Source organism: Heterodontus francisci, chromosome 2 (assembly GCF_036365525.1).
Source record: "Heterodontus francisci isolate sHetFra1 chromosome 2, sHetFra1.hap1, whole genome shotgun sequence".
In the NCBI taxonomy this organism is placed as follows: domain Eukaryota; kingdom Metazoa; phylum Chordata; class Chondrichthyes; order Heterodontiformes; family Heterodontidae; genus Heterodontus; species Heterodontus francisci.
Genome location: NC_090372.1, coordinates 154,074,435 through 154,092,142, shown reverse-complemented (window position 1 = coordinate 154,092,142; position 17,708 = coordinate 154,074,435). Strand labels below are relative to the sequence as shown.

Here is a 17,708-nt window from a genome sequence, read left to right as displayed (position 1 = left end):
GACAGATTTGGTCCTAGTGGACTGGGCAGGAAGAATAAAAGGTAGGATAGTTGATGAAAGTGGCAGATCTTTAAAGAGATATTCAATTTCTCCCAACTGAAATATATTCCAGAGAGGAAAAAAGATTCTAAGAGGGGGAAAAATCATCCATACCTAAGCAAGGAAGTTAAGGATAACATAAAGACAAAAACTAAGGCATACCATATTACAAAGGCCAGTGGCAGGCTGGAAGATTGGGAAACTTTTAGAGATCAACAAAGGGTTACTAAAAAAGTAATGAGAAAAGATAAATTACGAAAGAAAACTAGCACGAAATATAAAAACTGATAGCAAAAGCTTCTATGTATATAAAAGGGTCCCTTGGAGGATGAGACTGGAGAATTAATAGAGGGGAACACAGAAATGGCAGACGCTAAATCAGTATTTTGCCTCCGTTTTCACAGCAGAGCACACTAGTACCATCCCGATAGTAACAGGTAATGCAAAGGTTATAGAAAGGGAGGAACTTAGAAAAATCATCATCACCAAGGAAAAATTACTGAGCAAACTATTGGGATTGAAGGCAGACAAGTCCCCAGGGCCTGATGGCCTATATCCTGGGGTCTTAAAGGAAGTGGCAGCGGAGATAGTGGATCCATTAGTTATAATATTCCAAAATTCCCTGGATGCAGGAAAGGTTCCAGTGGATTGGAAAAAAGCTAATATAACACACTTATTCAAAAAAGGAGGGAGGCAGAAAGTAGGAAACTATAGACCAGTTAGTTTAACATCTGTCGTTGAGAAATTGTTAGAATCCATTATTAAGGAAGTGATAGGTCATTTAGAAAGTCAAATCCATCAGAGTTAGGAACAAGTTAAGTGGATAATGGGGATCCTGTAGATGTGGTATATCTGGACTTCCAGAAAGCATTTGTTAAGGTGCCGCATAAAAGGTTAATACACAACGTAAGATCACATGGGGTTAGGGGCACTTTATTAGCTTGGATAGAGAATTGGCTAACCAACAGAAATCAGAGAGTCGGGATAAATGGGTCTTTTTCTGGTTGGCAAGATATAACTGACTTTTACCAACCCCCTGACGCGGGGATCATGGTGGTGGGACCATAAAATGGTTCCAGTAGAGGCCCGCCAGGGGCTTCAATGCTGGGAAGGTCCTGCCCCATATTGCCAGTGGCAGTAAGGCCTCGTGGCGGCCTGTCTCCCTCTTCCCCCCCCCCCCCCCCCACAACCACTCGGCAATGGGAGCACATTTAAATATGGTAATTAATGTATATTAAGGAATTAATTAATTACCTGGTCCCGCTCCAATATTGCAGTCAGTGGCCGGCACTCCCGTGCTGTTGGTTCTACGACCAGTGTTGTAAGGCGGAAAACTGGGTGGGGAGGGGGGAGGAGGTAAGTATATCAGTGCGGGAGGGGTGAACAGGGTCAAATTACCTGATTGGTCTGGGGGGTGATGGAAAGGGGTAAAGTTAAAGGTTTCTGAACTTTGGTGGAGGAGGGGGGAAGTCAGGTAGACAAGGTAAGTATTTTGCGGGGGGAGATGGCAAGGAATGAAATGTAAGGTTAGTGGAGGGAGTGGGAATAGGGGCTGGGAACATTTATTTAATTGGTTTTAATAAATGTTAAGGCAATGTGTATTTAAAAATGTAAATTAAATGCCAGGGCTGGAAGCCCTTTAAAAATGGCGGGGCGCCTGCGCAGTATTGCTGGACACCGTCACCAGGGACAGAGCGCCTGCCCCCTCCGTGTCATCAGGCGTGGGAGGGGGAACGATCTGCCCCAGCCATGTAAATGAGCCACCGCTTTTAATATTGCGGCTGCTCCACGGAATAAATCTCGCGTGCGTTCCCAGTCACCTTTGAAGCTTGCCGCCGAAATCGGCAGTGAGCTGATAAAATTCAGCCCCTTATGGCCTCTTCACAACTTAATCCTACCTATCTTTGTGTCATCAGAAATTTAGCAACAATACATTCTGTCCCTTCATCCAAGTCATTGATATAAATTGTAAATAGTTGAGGCCCCAGCATTGATCTTTGTGGCACTCCGCTAGTTGCAGCTTGCCAACCTGAAAACAACCCATTAATGCCTAATCTCTGTTTTCTGTTTGCTAACCAATCCTCTGTCCATGCTAATATGTTATCCCCTATACCATTGGGCTCTTATTTTGTTTTGTTATCTTTGATGTGGCACCTTGTCAGATGCCTTCTGGAAATCCAGGTACACCACATCCACAGATTCCCCTTTATCCATGTTGCTTGTTACTTCCTCAAAGAACTCTAATAAATTAGTCAAACACAATTTCCCTTTCACAAAACAATGTTGACTCTGCCTGATTGCATTGAGATTTTGGCCGGAATTTTCCACCACCTCAACGAGCCGGATAGTGGCAGGGGGCTGTTGTAAAATGGAGCGGGTGGCTCCAGGAGGCCTTCCCGATTGCTCCCGCCTCTGCCCCACTTACATAGGACGGGGGGGTGGGTGGGTGGTGTGGCGAAAAATAGGCCACCCTCCTCAGGCCAACAAGGCCCTTACTTTGCCAATTAGCAGCCACTTAAGGGCCTTCGCCCACCTCCACACAGATTTTACGCGTGGCAAGCAAGCATCTTGGAGCCGGGAAAGACCACCCGGGAAAAGCTGGTGGCCTCTCCGCACCCCAGGAGTGGGCCCTGACAATCCGGCACAGGCTGCCCGATTGAGGGCTGCCCCCGCTTCCCCAACCACCCCCAGGACCCAAGACTCCCGCCTACCCCACCCCCCCCCCCCCCCCCCACCACCAAACGACCAGCCTTATCTCGCCGGAGCTCAACCGATTACCCTCAGCAAGGCAACCCAAACTTACCTGGACTCCTGGCTCCATGTCCTCAGCTGGACTGCACTCCCAGCAGTGGCCACCGCTCCTGGTGGCACTGCTGGGACTAAGAGCTGCAGGGCTGCTGATTGGCCGGCAGCTCAATGAGGCGGGACTTCCTCCCTCAAGCAGGTGGAGCACCCGCCTCGGAACAGTCAAAGCCTGGGGACCCGTCAAATGCGGGACGGATCCCCAGGCTAGGCAGAAGTGGGTTGGCCACCGACTTCTACATCGGTGGCCAGCTCCTGTTTGCCCAAAATAAAATCCTGCCCTTTCTAAATGACCTGCTATAGCCTTCTTAACAATAGATTCCAGCATTTTCTGTATGGCAGATGTTGAGCTAACTGACCTGTCATTTCCTGCTTTCTGTCTTCCTCCTTTCTTGAATAGCGGAGTTACATTTGCTATTTTCCAATCTGATAGGACTTTTCCAGAATCTAGGGAATTTTGGATAATTAAAACCAATACATCCACTATCTCCGAGCCACTTCTTTCAAAACCCTAGGATGAAGTCCATCAGGACCTGGGAACTTGTCAGCTTTTAGTTCTAATAATTCTCAGTACCCTTTCCCTGGTGAAGGTAATTGTTTTAAATTCCTCCCTCCTTTGAACTCTTGATTCACAATTATTTCTGTGATTTTATTTGTATCCTCTACTGTAGAGACAGATGCAAAACATCTGTTCAATTCCTCCGCCATTTCCTTATTTTCCATTATTAACTCCCCATACACTCTCTCTAGAGGACCGACACTCACTTTACTTTTTTCCTTTTTAAATACCTGTTGAAAATCTTACTATCCGTTTTTATATTTCTAGCTAGCTTTCTCTTGTATTCTAATTTCTCTTTCCTTATTATTCGTTTAGTCATTTTTTGCTGTTTTCTTGTGAAGGTAAACCAGTTGTGTTTGGTTCTAAAAGTTTGTCACCCACTCAGGCGAGCTATTCAAACATAGAACGAGAAACATTGGCATTAGTGTTTGGTGTTACTAGATTCCACACGCACCTATTTGGCAAACACTTTGTGGTTGAGACTAATCATAAGCTGTCAGCAATGATTTGGCAAAAAACACTCACCAGAACACCACCACAGAGATTATTAATCAAAGTACAAGGTACAATTGTGAGGTCCAATATAAACCTGAAACCTGAAGGTTACATCTGACACATTGAGCGGGCTACCCAACCCCAAGAAGATGGAAGATATACCTTTAGATGTCCAAGTGGACAAAGGAGATGTGGAACTAGAAGATGTGTATAATGTTGATTGAATGTGATTTGGCAGAACAAATATGAAGAGCTCCAAACAGAGACTTCCAGAGATCCTGTCCTAAGGGCATTATGGCAGCGCTTCATCAGTGGATGGCCAGATACAATGCAGTAGGTTCCCACAGGCCTCAGAACCTTTTGACCATATCGTGACGAATCAGGGTTACCTAGTAGTCATTTTCAAGGCAGACAAGTATTGATACTAAAAGTGCTTTTTGAAGATATCCTTATCCAATTACCTCAAGGTCACACGGGCATTGAAAGATCAAGACGACTTGAATGTGAGATAATTTATTCGCCAGGGATCAATAATGAAGTAGTATGAGCAGTGAGGATGTGCGATGCATGTCAGGAGTATCAGTCGAGTCAACACAGAGAGCCACTTCATCCTCATGATCACATCCATGATCAAGAATATTTACTAACTTATCTACCATCAGAGGTGATCATTTCTCACTTATTAACGACTACTTCTCCAAATTTTCTATCGTTCGCCAACTGAGAGGTACATCATGTGCATCGGTAGCAAACACAATAAATGCAATTTTCAGTCTGGTTCCCTGGAGGAGATAGCTTTGGGTCATGGTCCACAGTACACCGGTAAGCCATTCCAAGAAAGGCACATTTGTTGACAACGCAACCACGAGATGGCATACTCCTTGCACATGTGTAAATTCAGTATCATTGACTGAAGTAGCTGCCTGTAATAAAGCTGGTGCTGCTCAGTCTTACAGAGAAGCAAATAAACTCTGCATTGGCTTCTCTTCCCTGCTCCTTCCCTCCCAATTGCTCATCGCTTTTCCTCCCTGCTCCCTCCCACCCACTGCTCACCACTTGTCCCCACTCCCTCCCGCCCACTGCTCACATTTCTCCCTGCTCCCTGCCGCCCACTGCTCAGCACTTCTCCTCCCTGCTCCCTCCCGCCAACTGCTCACTACTTCTCCACCCCGCTCCCTAGAGTTTCATTCGTCGAAACTCTAGAGAATACAGGCCTAGTTTCCCCATTGTCTCTTCAAAGGACAGTCCCGCCATCCCGGGAACAAGTCAGGTGAACCTTCATTGTACTCCCTCAATGGCAATAATATCCTTCTAAGGTAAGAGGACCAAAACTGCACACTACTGCAGGTGCAGTCTAACCAGGATTCTGTACAATTAAAGCAAGACTTCACTATTCCTGTATGCAAATACTCTTGTGATAAAGGCTAACATACTATTAGCCTTCCTAATTGCTTGCTGCACCTGCATGTCAGCTTTCAGTGACTTATTGACAAGGACACCCAGGTCCCTTTGTACATCTACACTTTCTAATCTCTTACCATTTAAGAAATACTCTGCACATCTGTTTCCCCTACCAAAGTGGACAACCTCACATTTTATTCCATCTGCCATGTTCTTGCCCACTCACTAAGTCTGTCCAAATCCCTATGAAGCCGCTCTGCTTCTTCGTCACAACACATGTTCCCATCTAGTTTTGTGTCATCCGCAAATTTGGAAATACATTTTGGTCCTCACATCTAAATCATTGATATATATTGTGAACAACTGGGGCCCAAGTATTGAGCCTTGTGGTACCCCACTAATCACAGCCTCCCAACATGAGAATGACCTGTTATTCCTACTCTCTGTTTTCTGTCTGTTAATAAATCCTTGAACCATGGCAATATATTACCTCATCCCATGTGCTTTAATTTTTCTAACCAATCTCCTGTGGGGGACTTTATCAAAAGCTTTCTGAAAATCCAAGTATACTACATCCACCAACTCCCCTTTATCAATTCTGTTAGGAACATCTTCAAAAAATTCCAACAGATTTGTCAAACATGTTGAAACCATGTTGACTATGCACAATCAGATCATTATTATCCAAATGTCCATTTATCACATCCTTTAGAATAGATTCTAGCATTTTCCCTATCACTGATGTAAGGCTAACAGGTCTGTAATGCCTTGTTTTCTCTCTCCGTTCTTAAATAGTGGGGTGACATTTGCTACCTTCCAATCTGCAGGGACCATTCCAGAATCTATAGAATTTTGGAAGATGCATCTACTATCTCCATAGCTACCTCTTTCAACACTCTGGGATGTAGAATATCAGGTCCTGGGTCTTCCCAACCTTCAGCCCCATTAATTTCTCCAATACAACCTTCTTACTAATACTAATTTCCTTAAATTCCTCATTCTCCCTAGTCCCTTGGATCTCTAATTCTGGGAGATTTCTTGTATCTTCCTCAGTGAAGAAAGATACAAAGTAATCATTTAGCTTCTCTGCCATTTCTCTATTCCCCATTATAAATTCTCCTGACTCTGCCTGTAATGGACTCACATTTGTCTTAGCCAAAAGTTTCCTGTTTACATTCCTATAGAAGCATTAACAATCCATTTTTATGATTTTTGCGAATTTACATTCATATTCTATTCTCCCTTTATCAGTTTCTTGTTCCACTTTTGCTGTATTCTGAAATCCTCCCAATCCTCAGGTTTACTACTATTTCTGGTAATTTTATAGGCCTTTTCTTTTAACCTTATATAATCCTTAACTTCCTTTGTTAGCCACGGTCGACTGCTTTTACTTTTGGGGGTTTGTGCCTTGAAGGAATGTCTAGTTGCTGTAAACTATGTAATAATTCTTTGAAGACTATCCATTGTCTATGCACTCATACCTTTTAATGTATTTTCCCAATCCACCTCAGCCAATTTGCCCCTCGTACCTTCATAATTTCCTTTGTTCAAATTTAACACCCTATCTTCAGATTGAACTACCTAATTTTCAAACATAATGTAAAATTCTATCATATTATGGTCACGAGTTTGAAAGAAAATTGACAATGAAGAAACTTGAACTTGAGGTAAAGAAAAGAGAAGGAAAGGAATTCGAATTTAAAATGCTGGAACTAAGACAAAAGAGTGGCCTTGACTCGAAGGAAAATTCTGGTTCGGAAAGATCTGACTCCAGCCCAGGACCCAGTGGAGAGCTGTTTAAATTTGTGCAAGCCCTCCCGATGTTTGAGGAAAGGGACACGGGCATTTTTCATTTCTTTTGAAAAGATAGCCAGATAGATGAAATGGCCGAAGGAAAGCTGGACACTGCTGATGCAAAGCAGGTTGTTGGGCAGAGTTTATGCCATGCTTTCTGAGGAGGCTTCTACAGATTATGAGATGGCAAGAAAGGCTGTTCTCGCTGCTTTATGAGTTAGTCCCTGAAGCTTACCAGCAGAAATTTCAGAACCTCTGCAGACAGCCTGGGCAGACGTATATAGAATTTGAGCAGGTAAAGCATATTAGCTTTGATCGTTGGATGCGGGCACTCGAGGTAGAGGCCACGTATGAGACCCTTAGGGAAATAATTCTCCTGGAAGAATTTAAAAATTCATTCCCTCTGTCAGTAAGAACCTACATAGAGAACCAGAAGGTTTCAACAGCCAGACAGGCAGCTGAGATTGCTGATGATTACAAGCTTGTTTACAAACCCAAACCCTTTGTCCGTCACCCCCAGAAACCCAAGAAGGATAGAAGGTGGGTGAAAAGAAGGGAAGTAGCCAGGGACAAGAAGTGACAGCTGGGAATGCCCTGGGATCTCCTTCCTTAGGCCAGAAAGGAAGATGCTGAAGGTGGAAATAAGGTCAGAAAGCCTAAGTGTAACCATTGCTACAAGGTGCTACCTTCGTGCAGAATGCTGGAAGTTGTGGGGTAAACCCATGGGACTCATTGGGGTGCACAAGGCCAATGCAAAGAAAGGGGTCCTGACCGAGAGTACGACAGTTCAGGCTATAGCTCTGACTGCAGCTGTAAGGCCAAATACAAAAACTGCTCTGAGTGCAGGGGGACGTGAATAAGATACCTAAGAGCTATAGGGAATTCTTGTCAAAGGGAAAAGTAACTCCTTATCCCTCAAGGTGAACCTATAGTTATACGTAGGGATACAGGAGCCACCCAAGCTCCTTTGCTGGTGAAAGGCATAACTTTTCCACCAGAGAGCGCACTGAATGCTAAGGTTTTACTGAATGGTATTGGTGGGGAGTGTACACCCGTACCTTTGTATCGGGTGCACCTAGAGTGTGACCTGATGTCTGGGACGGTAACTGTAGGAGTTGTCCATAGTTTGCCTGTAGACGGAGTTGACCTACTCCTGGGAAATGATTTAGCCGGAGCGAAGGTTGTAGCTTCTCCAGTAGTCATAGAAAAACCAAGTGAAGTCAAAGAGACAGAACAGTTGCAGGAAAAGGTTCCAGAAATTTTTCCTTCATGTATAGTGACCCGAGCAATGGCTAAACAAGTTCCATTGTCAGAGGTCAAATTGGCACCACAGATAGCCGAATACCTGAAACTTTCTTTGGGGATTTGGATAATCTGAAGGGAATAAGTCTTCTCTGATCAAGGCTCAGCAAGCCGATCCAGAGTTAAATAAAGTGGCACAAGCCACACTAACTGAAGCTGAGGCAAAGAGAGTTCCGGAATACTACTATATTAAAAAAAAAATAACACTGCCAATGAATCACTTAGTACCCACCTCAGCTGTAGGAGTCAGGATGATGTTACTGCCCTTATCTCGTGATGGTTCAATGCTGCTCTCAGGGAAAACATGAATGATGTGAGGGTGCTGGAAAAAGAAGCACATTTCTTTTGGACTATGAACATAAAGCAGGCCATTTAGCCCAGCTGATCCGTGCTAGTGGTTATGCTACTCCTGAGCCTTCCCATCCACTCCCATTTAATTCTGCCTACTACTATCAGCATCACCTTCCATTTCTTTCTCTGTTATCTACCTTTGCCTTAAAGCAACACTGAGGATGGGGGACGGTGTGGCTGCACTCCCAGCTCACCAGTTGTGTACACAGCAAGAGTATTCACATTTGTGCTACCACTGGACACGGCATGCTTGTTTCTTTTAGTGCTCAGTCTCTTCTTGCTGAATGTTCCCCAAGTGCTTGACCGCTTTGGATGCCCTCTCTGCTTGACAGGCAGCAGCTGTCAATTGCGGAGTCTCACAAGGCTCTGCATGGTTGTTTCAAGGGTGGATGGGGAAACATGTGGCTGTGTGTCCATGTGCATGGCTCTGATGGGTGCAGGAACAGAGCAACTTACAACAGGGACTGGAGCACATGTACTGCCTGCACACAGCCCCAGACAATGGAAAGGATTTTAGTGCAGTGCAGTGGACTGCCCCAGACAATGGAAATGTTTTCAGAGCAACTTACAACAGGGACTGGAGCACATGCAGTGGCCCAGACAATGGAAATGTCTTCAGAGCAACTTACAACAGGGACTGGAGCACATGCAGTGCCCCAGACAATGGAAATGTTTTCAGAGCAATTTACAACAGGGACTGGAGCACATGCAGTGGCCCAGACAATGGAAATGTTTTCAGAGCAACTTACCTTGAGCAATCTCCTCTTTCTGATAAAAATGAAGCAGATTGAAATCTTCAAAACGACTAAATAATTGCGAGAAAATGCCCGACGAAACCTCTCCTCCTTCCACTTTCCGAAACTCGCGCCGAAGCTTGACGCATGCTTGAATATCCGAAGGTTGACGCATGCGTGAATACCCGTTGGCGTTGCATAAAGCGCATGCGCAGAGGCCGACCAGGTGCGTTGCCCGAAGATGCACACGTCACGCGATGAAGACATCGGCGCATGCGCTAACCAGTCCTGGAAAGCCGGAACACAGCGCATGCGCAGAGAGCAGCAGACCATCTGCGCATGTGCGCACCACAGCGCAGCCTGATGACGTCAGTGGTGGCCAGCATTGTCAGGAATCACTTTGAAAAATTAAAGCCAATTCTTTCAGGAGTGAAGTTAGGAGCACTTCACGCAAAGGGTGGTAGAAGTTTGGAACTCGCTTCCGCAAACAGCAATTGATGCCATATCAGTTGGTGATTTTAAAACTGAGATTGGTAGACTTTTATTAGCTAAAGGTATTAAGGGATATGGGGCAAAGATGGGTATATGGAGTTAGGTCGCAGATCAGCCATGATCTCATTGAAAGGCGGAACAGGCTTGAAGGGTTAAATGGCCTATTGTTCCTATGGTGGGTGGATGGCATGTATGCAGCTACAGTATGGATGGGCCTGGCTTGATGGGCCAGATGATTTTTTGCAGTCCTTTTCATACATTCCTTTTTGTGAGTCAGACTCCAATCCAACAAAATAATGGTCGGAATTTTACAGTAGACGGACAGGAGCCGGCCACCGACTGAAAATTCAGTGGCAAACCCGTGTCCACCTCGCGTGAGGATCCGACCTATATTTTACGGGTCCCCAGGCTTTAATTGGTGTGAGGCAGGACTTCCACTGGCTTGAGTTAGGAAGTCCCGCCGACTAGAGCTGCCGGCCAATCAGTGGGCTGGCAGCTCTTAGTCCCAGCAGTGCCACTGCAGTGGTGGCCACAGCTGGGACTGCAGCCAGCATGAAGGGAAGATGCCTGGGAGCCGGATGGAGGGAGGGCTTTAGTTTCCTGGATCACGGGGTCTGTTTCTGGCAAAGGTGGGACCTGTACAAGTTGGACATTTTGCACCTGAACCGGAACGGGACCAACATCCTTGCTGGGAAGCTTGCTAGTGCTGTAGGGGGCGGGGGGGTGGGGTGGGGTTTAAACTAATTTGGCAGGGGAATGGGATACAGAGTGGAGGTACAGTAGGGAGTGATGCTCAGTCAAATATAGAAGAGAAACTGAGTCAGTCTGGAAGGCAGAGCAAATGTAGACCTGTTAAGGCACAAGGGAAAAATGCAAGGCTGGATTGCATCTATTTTAATGTAAGGAGTCTTACTAGTAAGACAGATGAATTGAGGGCGCTGATTAGCACATGGGATTATGATATTGTTGCTATCACAGAGAGGGGTTGAGAGAGGGGCAGGATTGGCAGCTCAATATTCCAGGGTATAGAATCTTCAGGCGTGGCAGGGGAGGAGATAAAAGAGGAGGTGGCGCAGTGGTTAGCACCGCGGCCTCACAGCTCCAGCGACCCAAGTTCGATTCTGGGTACTGCCTGTGTGGAGTTTGCAAGTTCTCCCTGTGACCGCATGGGTTTTCGCCAGGTGCTCCGGTTTCCTCCCACAGCCAAAGACTTTCAGGTTGATAGGTAAATTGGCCATTGTAAATTGCCCCTAGTGTAAGTAGGGGAATTGTGGGGGTGTGAGAGGGTTTTGGGATTAATGTAGGATTAGTATAAATGGGTGGTTGATGGTCGGCACAGACTCAGTGGGCCGAAGGGCCTGTTTCAGTGCTGTATCTCTAAATAAATAAATAAAAAGATTTTGGTTGCCTCACTGGAGGTAATCGGTCGGGCCCTGGCTAGGCAAGGGTGGTCGATTGGGGGAAAGGGGGACATGTTGGGTCTTGGGGTAGCGGGGGCGGCCCTCTATTGGGCCACCCTGAGACGCTCAGAAGGCACCTGGTTTTGCTAGGCGACTTCTTCGGTCCTCGGCCACCCGACCAACCACACGTAAAATCAGTGTGGAGGCGGGCAAAGGCCCTTAAGTGGCTGTTAGGTGGCTACTTAAGAGCTTTGATTGGCCTGGGGCGGGTGGGCCATTTTTTGCCCCCGCAGCCCTACGTAAATTGGCGGTGGATAACCTATCAGCTTGCAAGTCTTTTGGCATGTGGGAGGAAACCGGAGCACCCGGAGGAAACCCACGCAGACACAGGGAGAACTTGCAAACTCCACACAGGCAGTACCCAGAATTGAACCCGGGTCGCTGGAGCTGTGAGGCTGCGGTGCTAACCACTGCACCACTATGCCGCTAGTTATGCTACATGCTGTAGTCTGACCTGCAGCCAGATTTCATGCCCTGCATGGCATTGCTAACGGCTATCAAGAATACTGTTGACATGAATTTTATGCCTGTACCAGGCTGCCAAGAGGACATTAACCATCCTACAGTACAGAGACATATCGAACAGATAACACAGCATAAGACAGCAATGCAATTTTTACAAGTGGCAAGATTTCCCAAAGTCCTGGGCTTTGTTGGTGGAATTAGAGATCTGTATTTCCTTGATTACCCTTGATCCTGTGCGTGCTTTGAAAACACCACAAAGCCAAATGAAACACAGCATGCCAAGATGATCAATAGCCAGCAGAGCCTAATTGGGTGCACTTAGCATGGTGCCATCAAGCAAATCCTGGCACAACGAGCTGCCAGCAATTGAAGAACAGGCTCCACATTTGTGATGCTAAAAACTTGAAGCAAATCTGCATCAAGGGCTGTCTCCACTTGTGACATTCAAGATAACCAGCTACATCAGCTTTTCTGCCTCCTTCCGTTGCTGTCTATCAGGAGGGTACCATGGAGTAATAAACATGATCACCCTCCTTGGCACCAACTCTTTCAGCACTAATTCCATTTCACAAGCCATCCAGCAGGGGATTCACATTTGCACCACTCCATCATTTGCCCACAGACTGCTGTCTGCCTGCACAATTATCGTGCCAGCCACTGTTTTGCTCCAACCTGAAATCACCAGTAACATTTGCAGCTTTTTTTAAAAAAGCAAACACAATTTTTATCCCTTATGCGACCATTTACTTTTAGATGACCACACGTCTTTGAAGTTTCCCATCCAGGGTTGCCTATTTGTGACTGGCCACATCCCAAATCATCACCATCTCTGGCAAGCTCCCAATTCCAGACATAGTATAAACCAGAAACTCAATGCCTTTATGAAAATTAGGCCAGGTTTAGACCTCATCCAATCTGGTGCTTGATAATCCTGCTGGGTCACTTTTCACTATTTTGCATCTAGTGTCAGCATTATTCACTCCCAGGTCAGTTTAAAGCGTCTCCATTTCAGCACTGCACTTTAACCTCAACAGCGCTACCTGCTACACCAGATTAGTATTTTGATTTCCCGTGTTAGCCATCCCTGTGGTCACAGTGAGTTTCCAATTAGTGCTGTGAGCTCATGCACATTTACTACAAACTTGTTTGTAACTGCCCAAAGTCAGCTCACTTAAGAATCTGACAGAAAAGATTTGTCCAATTACAGTGGCTGGATTAAATTCTAAGTCTCAAGAGTTGTCACCCCAGCCTGACTTTTTTTAGCCAATGTGACAAACAGGCACAAAACCTTTGAAATTATATAACAAAAGAAACCTGCTATAAAATTATGTACCAGGTCAATTTTCTGTTAACTGGTTTTTGTATATCAAAATAAATGGGAAAGCAAGATAAAATTAACAACTTTAGAAAAATTGATAAGTGGGGTATTTTAGTGATAATTGAAAGGAACTACGATCAAGGATTGATCTTGGTGATGTAGGGGAAAGATCAACTACGTATGCATTATTTATTTGGAAAATATTTCCAGTCTTTATAATATGAACTGAAGTAGGTTTCTGATTCTCTACAGTTTCACAGTTTACAATCCATTATACTCAGACACTTTTAATTTTCAATGTACTACAATTAATTAGCAGACATAGTGGAATAAACAACACTAATGCATTAAGACAAAGTGATAAAATGATCTCTTTTAGTTTGGGTTTCTACTTTTTATATTTGTTTTATATCTTCGTCTGTTTTGTGACACTGCTAGACCTGGTTCTTGGGATTGAGGTGAACCAAGTGGATGAAGTGTCAATAGGGGAACATTTAGGGGACAGTGATCATTGTATCATAAGGTTCAGGTTTGCTATGGAAAAGGACATGGAACAATCCAGAGTAAGAATAATTAACTGGGGGAAAGCCAACTTCAGTGGTATAAGGATGGATCTGGGTTAGATAAATTGGAATCAAAGGTTGGCAGGCAAAATAGTAACTGAACAATGGGCTGCATTAAAGAAGAGATAGTTCGGGCACAGACAAGGTATATTCCCATGAGAGCTCCCTGGATGAGGAAAGAAATAGAGGTTTAGATAAGAAAAAGTGTGCTTATGACAGATGTTAGGTTGATAATAAAACCAAGAACCAGGCTGAATATAGAAGGGTCAGAGGGGAAGTGAAAAAGCAAATAAGAGAAGCAAAGAGAGAATATGAAAAGAAACTGGTAGCTAATATAAAAGAGAATCCAAAAGTCTTCTAGAGGCATATAAATAGTAAAAGGGTGATAAAAGGAGAACTGGAGCCGATTAGGGACCAAAAAGGCGACACACATGGAGGCAGGGGGCATAGCTGAGGTATTAATACTTTGTATCTGTCTTTGCCAAGGAAGAAGATGCTGTGCAGGTCATGGTGAGAGGAGGTAATTCAGATACTTGAAGCATTTAAAATTGATAAGGAGGAGGTAGTGGATTGGCTGGCTGTATTTAAAGTTGATAAACCACCAGGACTGGGTGAGATGCATCCAAGGATACTGAGGGAAGTGAGAGTGGAAATCGCATATTGACTGGCCATAATTTTCCAGTCTTCCATAGATTCGGAGATGATGCCAGAGGACTGGAGAATTGCAAATGTTGCATCCTTGTTCAGCCCAGTCAGTTTAACTTTGGTGGTGATGAAGCTTCTAGAAACGATATTTCCGGACAAAAGTAATAGTCACTTGTGCAAATGCAGGTTAATTAGGAAAAGCCAGCTCGGATTTGTTAAGGGCAAATCAGGTTTAACTAACTTACTAGAGTTTTTTGATGAGGTAGCAGAGAAGGTTGGCCAGGGTAATGCTGTTGATGTGGTGTACATGGACTTCCAAAAAGCATTTCATAAAGTGCTGCACAACAGACTTGTGAGCAAAGTTATAGCTCATGGAATAAAAGGGACAGTAGCAACATGGATATGAAATTGGCTGAGTGATAGAAAACAGAGAATAGCAGTTAATAGATTTTTTTTGTACTGAAGCAAGGTTTGTAGTTGAGTTCCCCAGCGTTCAGTGTTAGGACCCTTGCTGTTCCTGATATATATTAATGACCTAGACCTTGGACTGGACACAATTTCAAAATTTGCAGCTGATACAAAGCTTGGAAACACTGTGAACTGTGAAGAGGATAGTGTAGAACTTCAAAAGAACATAGACAGGTTGGTAGAATGGGCAGACATGTGGCAGATAAAATTTAATACAGAGAAGTGTGAAGTGATTTATTTTGGTAGGAAGAATGTGGAAAGACAATATAAAATAAAGGGTACAATTCTAAAGCAGTTGCAGGAGCAGAGGGACCTGGGTGTATATGTGCATAAATCATTGAATGTGCAGGACAGGTTGAAGGAGCACAGTTAATAAAGCATACTGCATCCTAGGCTTCATTAAGAGGGGCATAGAGTACAAAAGCAAGGAAGTTATGTTAAACTTGTTATTGGGTCATTGCTTTCTGATAAACAGGGTTTCTATAAAAATGCAAAAACAAAATACTGTTGATTCTGGAAATCTGAATCAAAAATAGAAAATGCTGGAAATACTCAACAGGTCAGGCAGCATCTGTGGAGAGAAAAGCAGACCTCAAACATTGGCCAGGATTTTACAGAGCTGCCGACATTGGGCTCCGTGGGATGGGGGGGTGAGTGGCCAGAAGATCGTTCCAACAGCGGCCCGCCATGGAGCCCTATGATGGGAGGACTGAGCCCAATCTTCCCGGTGGCAGCGAGACAGAATATATGCATTTAAATAAAACTGACTCTAATCTTACCGTCGGGCCTTGATCTTCTGAGTGGCGGCTGGCACTCATGTCTGGGGAAAGCAGGTGCCGCAGTGGTGGGGAAGGGGGGAACTTAAGATTTTTAGTGCGGGTTAGGGGGAGGGGGGGTCAAATTTACATCCTTAGTGTAGGGGATGGTGGGAAGGGGTGACGTGTGCACTTTGTTCAGTTTGGGGGTGGGGGGGGAGGTCAAATGTGGAAGGTAAGCACTTTGGGGGCGGGTGGGAGGGCAGATAATGAATTTTGTTATTGGGCAGTGGGAAAGGGGTGGCAGAATTTTAATCAGTTCAGTGGGAGGGGGGGGTATAACTTTAAAGCTTTGAAAATGGCGTTTGCACACAGAGAGCTAACACCATTGCCAGCGTCTGAGAGTCTGCCCCTCCATGTGATTGGTGGGGGGCGGGGTTGGGCGGCCCAATCGGCATATTGTAGACCACCATGAGGAAGATCAGGGCAGCATGGCGGCGCGTGGCCTGCACATGCAAGCCGCCATTTTTTTTGCCCGCCACCGCTCCCGGGTGCATAAAATCCAGCCCGTTAAACTCTCTCTCCACAGATGCTGCCTGACCTGTTGAGTATTTCCAGCATTTTCTGTTCTTGTTTCTATAAAAAAAGCATCAGTTATAAACAATCACATACATTTGCAGAATTTACTGACGATGTGATATGTGCTTAACGCATTCTGTTTCACTTCCTAACGAGTCAGACCAATAATTTGGAGTATGAAAAGGAAGAGATTTATGATGTCAAGGTAGAGATTCAGTGCTGCAAATATATACTCCTCAGGGCTCAGACTGTATTTGTGCTTTCCTCCCAGCATGAATTGAGTGTCAATCACCAGGTACTAAAAAGGAAATACAAAAAAAAGTTTATATTTGTAATTAAACTATGTTAAATGGTTAAAACAAATTCAGCATGAGTTCTATATTCGCTCACTGGAGCCATTGCAAAGGAAATGATATCCTGCTGCAACACCTCTCCACTCCACTGTCATCCAGCGGAATTTCAGCCCTTCTGTGTCTTTAAATTTTATAATAACAGTTATATAGCAACCTATCAATAGAAACAACACCGTAAAAGTAATTATGTAGGTTAAAATGTTAATCATTCTACACGAGCATTATCCTACCAACAGCAGTCGAGATGAATGACCAGTTAGTCCCTCCTTTGATGATTTGTATTGAGGGAGGAATGCTGGGCAGGACACTGGAAGAATACTCTGATGTTCTTCAAATAGTACCATGGGATCTTCAACTTCCACTTGATGAAGCAGACAAGACTTGTATTTAACATTTCGTCTGAAGGGCAGTATCTTTAAAAGCGCCAATTTGAAGACTATGAGGGAAATTTGTGCTCATCTTTCCTGGAACTCGATATTTGAATCCCTCCAATCAGGTTTCTGCCCCTGCCACAGTACCAAAACGGCTCTTATCAAAGTCACAAATGACATTCTATATGACTGACAAAGGTAAACTATACTTTCTCACCCTTCTCGACAAGTCTGCAGACTTGGACATGGCTGATCACACCATCCTCCTCCAACGCCTCTCCACTGTCGTCCAGCTGAGTGGGACTGCACTCACCTGGTTTCAATCTTATCTAACTAACCATAGCCAGAGAATCACCTCTTGCTGCTCCCATACAGTTAGCTCTTATATATCCTTGGCCCCCTACTATTTCTCATCTACATGCTGCCCCCTCAGCGACATGATCTAAAAACAAAATGTTAGTTTCCACGGACTGCATTTTCTGGAGCCCCTGGAGACGGCTAAAACAAGGTGACCTCCGTAAGGGCTTGGGGGAGGGGGGCCTCATCCGTGGGCAATCTGTGGCCTATTACATTAATTCCCCTCAACCTGCATTAAATGCCCACCCAGACCCACCCCGTCCCCTCACCAGGGCCTGCTGGTCTGGCCCCCAGCAGCCCCCCTCACTCACCTTGGGTCCGGGCTCCAGCACTGGGCCTAGGTCCAAGGCCTCTTGCAGCACCGGTGGTAGCTACCACTCCTGGTGGCACTGCTGATACCACCGA

General features: G+C 45.0%; 1 protein-coding gene across 1 annotated transcript in view; it reads right to left on the bottom strand.

Annotated features, from left to right (window-relative positions):
* Nucleotides 1-13,426: 13,426 nt before the first annotated feature.
* Nucleotides 13,427-17,708, bottom strand: part of zgc:110410 (uncharacterized protein LOC553618 homolog) — a 42,939-nt gene continuing 38,657 nt past the window's right edge. Inside the window, exon 10 of the mRNA XM_068051478.1 lies at nt 13,427-16,520. Within this exon, the coding sequence (XP_067907579.1) occupies nt 16,371-16,520 (150 nt within the window). The 3' untranslated portion in view covers nt 13,427-16,370. The remainder of the gene's footprint in view (nt 16,521-17,708) is intronic.